We start from the raw sequence: 10931 nt of genomic DNA on the forward strand, positions 1-10931 counted from the left end.
GTGCTGCAGCTGACTGTGACAGTGAACAGTAGAGATGTAGCTCCCTCTAGTGGCAACAATAGGCCACTGCCTTCAACACACTGTGCCCATGTTTAGATTAGATTAGATTCAACTTTATTGTCATTACACAGGTACAAGGCAACGAAATGCAGTTTAGATCTAACCAGAAGTGCAGTAGCAGCAGGTGCAGGATATACACTGGTTCCATAAGTGCAGGACATGGATATGTACTGGATACCTGGTATGCCGTGGTCTCCCCCTGCAGCATGTACTCACCTGTTGTTGTTATTCTGTGTCTCTGCAGGTTTTTAATCGTTCTGGGATGCTTGATTCTCGCCATTCTGACGACATTCAGGGAACACGAGAAGGTGTCGGCACACTGGCTCGTCATACTGGTGAGAGGACGCCATTTCTTCCCATCTGTGTCCGACCTTTTAGGCTACTCTGATGTGGACCTGTGTTACTATTATAACATTATTTAGTGGTGGTGGGGGTGCATTCTAAGAAATAAATCCGTAAAATAACAGAAAAGAAAGTTCCGCCAGCTCATTAACGGAAATTAAACACAGAAATTGATGTACAAACTCAGAACATTTTCAGTTTTTTCAAATGTTGTTTCACATTCTCTCAGATTAAGTAATTTGGACGCTTGTTTCAACGCTTTTTGGCGCTTTTTTACACATTTTCAAAGCTTTTTGTTCCCCTTATGAAGCTTTTTTGAGGCTTTTGACGCTCACTCACCCAGGGACCTACTGGGGAAATGCAGACGGAGCACAGATAAATTACCCATAATGCACTCTGATATATAAATAAACACAAATACAACTGGAAAACACTTTCTGTGGACAATTTCTGTTAGAAAACATACAGTCATACAACTTTTAAGTCCTAAACAGAAATTTCCTAGAGTGTGGTGCAGTGGATACGACCCCATGCCTTTGGTGTGGGAGATCTGGGTTCAATTCCCACTGCGATACATCAACCACTGTGTCCCTGAGCAAGGCACTTACCCCCTAGTTGCTCCAGAGGTGTGTGATATATAGCAATATAAGTCGTTTTGGATAAAAAGCGTCAGCTAAGTGACATGTAGTGTCATTTTAAATGCTGGAATACAGTAGAACTAGACTGTGATGCGTTTTGACTGATCATTTATAGCTTTATAAGCCAAAGGTTCTTATCGTTGTTATTATTATTACTATTTTTATTACTGTTATCTTTATATTGTCTTCTATACTGTATTCTTGCTAAAAACCGATGCTGGAAATTTCAATTTCCTTGCAGGAGTCGTACCAAAAGGATTATTAAAGACAGTCTAAGTATACCAAACAGTGACTGTTTTCCTTTTTGTTTTTTTTTCCCCGTACAGGAAACCTTCGCCATCTTCATATTCGGAGCAGAGTTTGCACTGAGGGTCTGGGCGGCGGGATGTTGCTGCCGCTACAAAGGATGGCGGGGGAGGCTCAAGTTCGCCCGCAAACCGCTCTGTATCCTAGGTAAGGAGCTGGAATCATGGAAAACAAGAGGGTGACAGTGTCAACAGTGTTGGGAGCAATGCATTTCTACTTGCTGCAGTGCATTACTCATTAAATGTTGGTGGTATTATACGCTTCGCAGTCCAAGTAACGCGGGTTACAACGCATTTTAACGCAACATTTAGTGGGGTTTGGTTTTTTTAATAATTCACCAACCAAATGATTTCTTTACACGCCGTACTTTTAATTGAGTATTTTCCTTCTCCTACTTGCATTTGTACCTTTTACTCCTCTATGTTTATATCTGTAGTTACTTTGCATATTCATATTAATTATAGAAATTATTATGAATAATCTATGATGTATTAAAGTGGATAAAGTCAATCTTATTTTGGTGAAAGCAACTCAAAAGTACTGTAACGCATTACAATTCAAACACAGTAATATTTTAATATAACTAATTTCTCTCAAAAGAGAGTAACTAGTAACTTGACCAGTGGTGGAATGTAACTAAGTACATTTACTCAGTACTGTTAGAGTTAACTAACTTCCTGTTCATTGAATCTCTGAAGAAGGAGGCTTGGGTCCAATGGAAGATTAACACAAAGATTTATTTAAAAAAAATGATAAGACAAAGCACAAAGAATTACGCTGCAGCGGGCCAGAAACAGTTGCTTTACATCTATTTTGCCCCAAAAATCTCGTCTTCCTTCCCGTCTATATTCCTTCTACTCCAGGGGCGGTTACTTTTCACCCTTGTTAGTAAAACCCCTCCTCATTGGCTCTTCGTTGCCATGGTCACATATCTATGATATCTAACTGCAGCAGCATACATCTTAATACATTAACACATGTGTAATTACTCAGTGATGAAACATTTAAACTTTTTTTTAATTCTAGAGTACCATTCTTAAGTCCAAATGTTAAGGTTATTGTACTTTACTTTCTTTTCGTGCCACTTTCTCCAGTTCAGATATTCTGGTATAAAAAAAGAAATGAAAGAAGTGTTGTGACGACACCATGAAGCACCGGATGATAATATCCATTAACCCGCTTCCAATGCGTTGAAACTAAATCTCATTAACGGCATTTAAACAACGTCTTGTAGGTTCAATCAGCTCTTACACAGAGCTAATCCACAGCTCTAACAACCCCCATTCATCGCTCCACAAAGAAGTCTTAATAACTTTGTGGGGTCAGACTCATTATCGGTGCGATGACGCCTCACACACAGAGTCCTCTTCTGTCTCAGACATCTTCGTGCTGATTGCCTCGGTGCCGGTGGTGGCGGTGCGTAACCAGGGCAACGTGTTGGCCACGTCCCTGCGCAGCCTGCGCTTCCTGCAGATCCTGCGGATGCTGCGCATGGACCGGAGGGGGGGGACCTGGAAACTGCTGGGGTCGGCCATCTACGCTCACAGTAAGGTAGGAACAGACGCGACTCGGTTTGACACCAGTAGCCATGTTTTCTGTCTAATTATTATATCTTAAGCAAACTTTTAAAATGTCGCAATTAAGAAACAAAAGAAGATATTCGGTTTGCTGTCACAGAGGAGAGAAGAAACTACAAGATGTTCACATTTAACAAGCTGGAACCCAAGAAAGTAATCAATTAATTGAGTGATTTTTGTTGCTCTACAGTGTCTTGATTTTTAAAAAAAAGCTAACTTTGAAACATATTTAGAGTTTTTATTGCCTCCTACAGCACATACCTGGGTCTGGGGACAAGGACACGCTCTAATATACACATAGCATGAAATTGGAGAAAAGCACTGAACGTCAACAGAGAAAGACACATCCTCCCAATATGTTTCAAAGACAGGGCAGTGTTAAATTGATCTGTCATAAATGGAAAGTAAGCATCCGTACACCACGTAAACCTTGAATCTCACATTGTCAGACCAAAGGTCTGGCTAGACCACACACAACATTCTGGGATGGGAGAAAAACGTGCTATGCTTTATCAGCATTTCTTTAAACATACTACAATAGTTATGGGTGGCGCTAAGCAACTGCAAAATAGTCTCAGGAAGGAAGTTGTTTTGGTGGAACATGTGTAGTTTTTGTTGTTAACAGGAAACTCTGATTGGACATATGGTCCAGCTAGCTGTCTGGATTTACCCTGCAGAGACCTGAGGACCAGGTAACCATAGTCCTCAGAAATCAGCCGCAGGTTAAAGCGTCAACACAGAGACAGAGGACGGGGACGGAGATCTGGCTGCACCTGAACAGTCCTGGAAGTGGAACGATGTTGATGTAGACTAGAAAACCTGTAACATCTGTGTGAAGTTGTGTAATATGTAATGCGTTTGTTTGTGTAGGAGTTGATCACAGCCTGGTACATCGGCTTCCTGTCTCTCATCCTGGCGTCCTTCCTGGTCTACCTGGTGGAGAAGGACGACGTCTCCATGGACGTGTCCAACCAGGACAACCCCACCGCTCAACCCAAACCGCAGGACTTCGACACCTACGCCGACGCACTGTGGTGGGGGCTGGTACGTAGTTTACATCCCGGTACAATGCTACCTTTTAATCCAGTGTTCAGAAGGACAAAGACTGCGGCTGAAGAACTTGATATTTTTTTCAAAGAATCCAACAAAAGACAAAGAAATAAAAGCTGCTAGTGAGCCGGTAGCTTGTTGTGGATTGGTCCAGTTTTGGCCGAGCTTCATGCTCTGAGGTACTCTGCAGGGTTTCCAGCCTCATTAAGGAGACGCCCTTCAACATTGGGGGCCACAGTTCAAGTTCTGTGATAGCAAGCATCTGCCCAGCTCAAATATCCTCGAGCAAGACACTCAATCATCCACAGCTGCATGTTCCCAATGATGTTGTGACCGTTTGAGCTACTGCGAGACCTTCTAGTGGGTTGATCCGGAGTTCACAGAGCGGAGCAGGGCTCAAAGCCGAGTTTCCCAACAGAACTACCGATAATTTCTGCAGAGAAGGACACTGAGACTCTTCCGATGCCATTACTCTGTGTTAGTGCTGTTACAAATGTCTCCTGTAGCACTTCGTAGTCGACAAATCCCTCAAGACCTTGTCAACTCAGCCCTGGCCCCCAGAAGGTCTACCAGGCTTTGGCCAAACGCCCAAGAACCCTCAGAAAGAAGTCCCAAATTTAAATTCTACTTCTACTTAAAGTTAAAAAAAAACAGTAAAAGTGTCCTGCAGCGTGTTAACCCTCCATCTCGCGCCCCAATTCATGTCTATCCACTATCACTACAAGGGGAAAAGCCCCCAAAAACAATCTTAAAAAAGAAAATGGTAAAGCTTCTTTTGTGTCTTTTGCAGATCACGCTGACCACCATCGGTTACGGGGACAAAACCCCAAAGACCTGGGCTGGGAGACTGTTAGCCGGCACTTTTGCTCTGATCGGAGTGTCCTTCTTTGCTTTGCCTGCAGTGGGTACACTCTCTTGTGTTGTATACTGTATATTAATTGGATTCTGAATACATTTAACTCATGCCGCTGATGATGGTTAACTGCAGCAATGCATCCTCCTACAACAATTCTTATGCTATTGTGCTAACGTGAGGGTTTGATATGTGGTGGGGGATCACTCTCTATGGGAGTAAACAGCAAGATGGAGAAGGATATCTTTCTCAGTAGCATACTTTTACTGAACATCGATCATAATCACCACACTTCCCCGTTCCCCGTCTTCCACCTGACTGTGCTAACCAATCAGAAGCTAGAACGTAAATCAAGGTAAACGTGAGGAAATCAGAGAGGTAGATTCAACAGAATATTATGACTGTTAAATATTTAAACATGTAAGTATGTAACTAATAATTGTGTAACATAAATTTGTAAATGATTAACTGAAATACATTTCTAGTAAATAAACTCAAATATAAATTACATTAAATTCTGAGCCGTACAGCTTTCCAAATATAAAATTAACTCCACTTTTGAACCTTGTACTATCGATGTCTCGCATCACGAGCTCCTCAAGCCCCTGCAGTGGAGAACTGGTTCAGGCAACTAAAAAACTTGATTAGGTCCCTGAAAAGACGGTGGTTTGGGTTCAAATAAGCCTGTTCACTACTTAAGTTATCTTAGGACCACTGCAGCAGGTGCAGCCACAATCCGGGTGCTAATCACAACCCAAGGATTTTTCAATATAAGCCAATTTTCTATTATTTGACTCCCGTTTCTGTCTGTACAGAACCAATCCAATGTGTGTTTGGAGCATCAAATGACGTCCATAAAACAACAGCTAGTAGTGTCTTTTGCCCTTCACAGTGGGGAACCGACACCCCCTTTAGACAATTGTGTCAGCTGCATCCAAAATGTTAAGACAATATTTAAATGAACTGTGCAGCATAACCAGCAGAACTTCTTACCCCATAGGAGCCAAAACGTGACCTGAGATCCTCTGGTAGGTCACTCCCTGGTGCTCTGGTTTCCTCCCACCATAAAGACATGCATGCTAGGTGACTAGGACTACAGTTGAAAATTAGATCACTGACTTTACTCACGAGGTTTTTGCTAAGCGTGAATGAATGTGAATTTTCTACAATCTGTAGTTGTTTGTGGTGTCCCACAGGGTTACGTCTTAGGTCCTTTGCTTTTTCAACCTTTACTTGTTGCCACTTGAAAACATCAACAGGAGGCAGATAGAAGATACATTTCTATAGTTATGCTGATGACACACAGCTTTGCTGTCAGGCTAACATTGTAAATTACAACCTATTCTTATTGACTTGCCTGACAAAATGAAGGTAAAATAAATTAATATTTTAGTTTTATTTAAGAGGGGGGGTTAGGAAAGCCAACACATCTTCTTTTAAGTCTCATCTAAGAACTCATTACATTGATTTTATTTCATTAGTTTATCTCAACTAGTAAAGACTTGAGATGACAACCTAACGCCCACAAATAAGATTTATAAAACATATCTTCTGTTACTGTGTTACGTATTCTTCTTCTTCTTCATGTAAAAACAAAGCGCGCATTTAGGACTTGAGGCAAATCGTACATTCTTAACATCTTCAACATAAGTTTCTTTGAAACCACGTTGCATTGACACTGCAGACGCTTGAGCAGTGTAGTACACAATTAACAGAGTGCATTTCAGCACTAAATATGTGAAAATTATTCAAATATTTAAATAAATAACAAAAGAAATTCGAATGTTGTTGTTGTTGTTGTATTTGTTGTTGCTTTTAACTTGAATGGAAAGCACCTTGTTACTTGTTGGAAAGCGCTTTATAAATAAAGTTATTTTCATTATTATGATCTCTCGTGCTCTCGTGGCGTTACATGCACGGCACACGGTCAGCTCCCGATGCGGCCGTGGTGTTGACGGTGTGTTTTGTGTCTGCAGGGGATTCTGGGCTCAGGTTTGGCTCTGAAGGTCCAGGAGCAGCACCGACAGAAGCACTTTGAGAAGCGCCGCCATCCTGCCGCCGGGCTCATCCAGGTGAGACGCCACGGCATCAGATCAGCAACCTTTATAATTTTATTTTATTTAATTTATACTGTTAATGATCCCCAGGGGGCAATTACAATTCACTATAATCACTACACACAGGCCTGAAATACACACACATGCTCAGGACCTAGTCATGCAGTAATGGAGGGATGTCAGAGTGTGGGTGGGTGGGGGGGGCTGCCAGTGCTGGACCGGCTCCCTGAGCAGTTGGGGGGGGGTTCGGCGCCTTGCTCAAGAGCACCTGGCATTGCCCAGGAGGAGAAGTGGCATCTCTCCAGCTGCCAGTCCACCACAATAGTTTGGTCCCTTCAGGGAATTGAACCAGCGACCCTCCGGTTCCCTGCGGAACCCCTCAAGAACGGACCGGACAAATAACAATAATAATAAATAATATTATTATTACTCTAATTTATTAATGATAATAATTCACCATAACAGCTAGAGCGTTCATTCAGCAGAAAGCTGAGGCTTATGTCTTTAGCATCGGCACGTTGGACACACTGTCGTTGGACACACTGTCGTTGGACACATTGCCGTTGGACACATTGCCGTTGGACACACTGTCGTTGGACACATTGGACACATTACCGTTGGACACGTTGGACACACTGTCGTTGGACACACTGTTGTTGGACACATTGGACACATTACCGTTGGACACGTTGGACACACTGTCGTTGGACACGTTGGACACACTGTTGTTAGACACATGGGACGCATTGCCATTGGACACATTGGACAAATTGTCGTTGGACACGTTGGACACACTGTCGTTGGACACACTGTCGTTGGACACATTGTCGTAGGACACACTGTTGTTGGACACATTGGACACATTACCGTTGGACACACTGTCGTTGGACACGTTGGATACACTGTTGTTAGACACATGGGACGCATTGCCATTGGACACATTGTCGTTGGACACACTGTCGTTGGACACGTCGGACGCATTGCCATTGGATATGTTGGACACATTTTTGTTGGAAACGTTGGACACATTGCCGTTGGAGACGTTGGACACATTGCTGTTCTTTTCAACACTTTTGTCCTTTTTTACAATATTTGTCACTTTTTGGACGTTTCAACACTACGTAACACTAACTTATTAACGCAGAGAAAGTAGAGATTTGTACTTGGCAAAGAGTGTTGGGTGGAATCAATCATGTTATTTTGGGGAATTAAAAAGAACATTGATATAGGACAACATGAGGACAACATGAGGACAACATGAGTACAATACGAGGACAACATAAGAGCAACATGAGGACAACATGGGGACAACATGAGGGATATAGACATAAATATATATATATACATATAAAGACATGTCCCATTGTTGTATTTTAAATACTTTTATTAATGATTACAGTTTATTGACTTCCATTACCTGTCAGATTAGCTCGTACTTATTTAAGGAATTTAAAGTATTTGAAGATACTCCAAGAAATGAAAGACTGGCGGACGGACCATTTCAGTGGAGGTCAAGGGGTAAAAAGCAGAGTTAGCACACAGTGATCTCTTTAAATGACTCATCTAGATTTAGGATACAGTGATCAGTGATGAACTTTTCAACATTCTTGTCACTTATTTTGCAAAATTTGGGGTCACTTTTGTTGCTTTTTGGTGGCGATAGTTCCTTTTTTGGACATTCTTGATGCCTTTCTCTTTATTTTTGTCACTTTTCTCAACCGTCCCGACACTTAAAATTATTTTTTGCTTTTTCCAATGTGTTGTTCTTTTTGACATGCTTGTCTCTTTTTTCAACGTGTCCATTCAACTGTTGTAGTTGTGAGACTTTTTGCCTTTCTGTCTTCCTGTATCCAGTCCGCCTGGCGATATTATTCCACCAATCCAATCAGGGAAGACCTCATAGCCACGTGGAGATTTTATGAAACCATCATCTCTCTCCCCTGTTTCAGGTACGTAACACCACGTCATGATTGGGAGTTTCTGTTATTTTGGAGTCTCGTTTTTTTTCTCCTGTGTCGTGTCTCGCTGTACTTCCTGTCTCGTGTTTTCCCTCCTGGCTGAGTGTCTACCCCGCCCCTGGTTTGTGTCCCCTGTCCCTGGTCCCAACCTCGTTACCCTGTGTATTTAGTCCCTGTGCTTTAACGTTCATCCTTATGACCTCATAAGGGGCAATATTCCAGCTCAGCCTATCTGAGCTTTCATTTTCTCAAAGGCAGACTAGGATACCGCAGGGCTGTAGTCAAGACATCCTTTGTCGAGTCCAAGACAAGCGCAAGACCAGGATTAGTCGAGTCCAAGACAAGACCGAGTCCAAAGAGGTTTGAGTCCAAAACAAGACAGAATCCAAAAAGGTTAGAGTGCAAAACAAGACCAAGTCCAAAATGGTTTAAGTCCAAGACAAGACCGAGTCCAAAGAGGTTTGAGTCCAAGACAAGACCGAGTCCAAAGAGGTTTGAGTCTTAGTCAAGACCGAGTCCAAAGAGGTTTGAGTCTAAGTCAGGACAGAATAAAGGTCTTATGCAAGACGTATCAAGACAATCCTTCTGGGTTTCCCTTTCCCTACAATGTTATCATCAGCATAATAAAGACACCTGGACTCGGTCCAGACCAGAAGCCACATTGGGCAAGACCAGTGGCCGAGGCCGAGACAAGTCCGAGTCCAAATAGTAGCGAGTCAGAGAACATAGAAAAACAGTCTTGAGTCCGGACTTAAGTCCAAGACCGGACTCGAGTACTACACCAATCCCCATTTCTATCCACTGAGGGTCCATAGTCAGGCTGAGGGGGAGGGACGCATATAAATGTTAAAAAAACTCATAAAGGGACATTTTCATGCCATAAGACCACAGTACTGATTGGATTATGGAGCTTTTTGGACCTGAAAGACCTAAAAGGTCTCGTTCCCGCGCACTGAGCCTTCACACCGAAGCGTTCAAACGTGTCTCTTGACTTACAGAGACCGTCCAAAGATGGTGGAGCGCTGCTATGTGTTCAGTTGTTAACTTTGCTTCTCTCTTCATCCGTAGGAAGGAGCAGTTGGAGGCCATGGCGAGGTAGGTCACTGCTGTTTGATCTCCAGCGGGGGTGGGGGGGCGGGGGGGACTGAGTTGGTCTGATCCTGCTTTAATTAGCCGGGGACACACTAATGAAGGTTTTCTGCTTTGAAAATAGCTTCATGTATTAAGTTGTCTAATAAATCAGTGAATGGTGATTTGAAACCCCGGCTAGTTCGGAGGAAAGGTTGTTTATTTTAATTTTTTAGCAACCTATTAGTGAGTCCATTAGTTGTGTTTCAGTGATGAACGACGGTTCTGATCGGGTGATTAGGGCCCGAGACGGGGTCTCTGGGTTTGAGTTTCTCCATCGCGTGGAGGGTTATTAACACGTCTCTGCAGGACGCCCTGAATATTTCACTGATTTGAGTTTGTCTTCATTAGCTGCTGAAATGTCACAAGACCTTTGCAGAGACCTACGCAGTTACTTCTGGAGACCACAGACATCGGTGGGACCACGTACAGGGTCTGCGTGGAGCCTTAAAACCATTTAGAATTTAAAAAGATCTAAATCTTAGGCCTTGAAAGTCTTGAATCCCGTCATTCCCTAATTTCAGCCGAATGTCCCTCATTTCATCTGGATGTCCCTCATTTCAGCCGGATGTCCCTAATTTCAGCCGAATGTCCCTCATTTCAGCCTGATGTCCCTCATTTCAGCCGGACGTCCCTCATTTCAGCCTGATGTCCCTCATTTCAGCTGAGTGTCCCTCATTTCATCCAGATGTCCCTCATTTAATTTCATCCGGATGTCCCTCATTTCAGCTGAGTGTCCCTCATTTCATCCAGATGTCCCTCATTTCATTTCATCCGGATGTCCCTCATTTCATTTCATCCGGATGTCCCTCATTTCATCCATATGAGTAACTGCTCCTCAATAAATGTCCTCCTGACCAGTCTGTCCCCCTCACTTTACTTCACCCCAGACTGTACTTATTTTACATAGTAAGCAATTTTTTTTTTTCTAGAGGAACTCAAAACCCAGCCTCCCTCTGTCC

General features: G+C 42.8%; 1 protein-coding gene across 1 annotated transcript in view; it reads left to right on the plus strand.

The window, feature by feature from the left end:
• Positions 1-227: 227 nt before the first annotated feature.
• Positions 228-10931, plus strand: part of kcnq3 (potassium voltage-gated channel, KQT-like subfamily, member 3) — a 25540-nt gene continuing 14836 nt past the window's right edge. Inside the window, exons 1-8 of the mRNA XM_034888535.1 lie at positions 228-395; positions 1367-1493; positions 2725-2897; positions 3794-3967; positions 4764-4874; positions 6803-6898; positions 8738-8832; positions 9910-9936. Coding sequence (XP_034744426.1) covers positions 267-395; positions 1367-1493; positions 2725-2897; positions 3794-3967; positions 4764-4874; positions 6803-6898; positions 8738-8832; positions 9910-9936 — 932 coding nt within the window. The 5' untranslated portion in view covers positions 228-266. The remainder of the gene's footprint in view (positions 396-1366; positions 1494-2724; positions 2898-3793; positions 3968-4763; positions 4875-6802; positions 6899-8737; positions 8833-9909; positions 9937-10931) is intronic.

The sequence above is a fragment of the Etheostoma cragini genome, chromosome 12 (assembly GCF_013103735.1).
Source record: "Etheostoma cragini isolate CJK2018 chromosome 12, CSU_Ecrag_1.0, whole genome shotgun sequence".
Taxonomy (NCBI): domain Eukaryota; kingdom Metazoa; phylum Chordata; class Actinopteri; order Perciformes; family Percidae; genus Etheostoma; species Etheostoma cragini.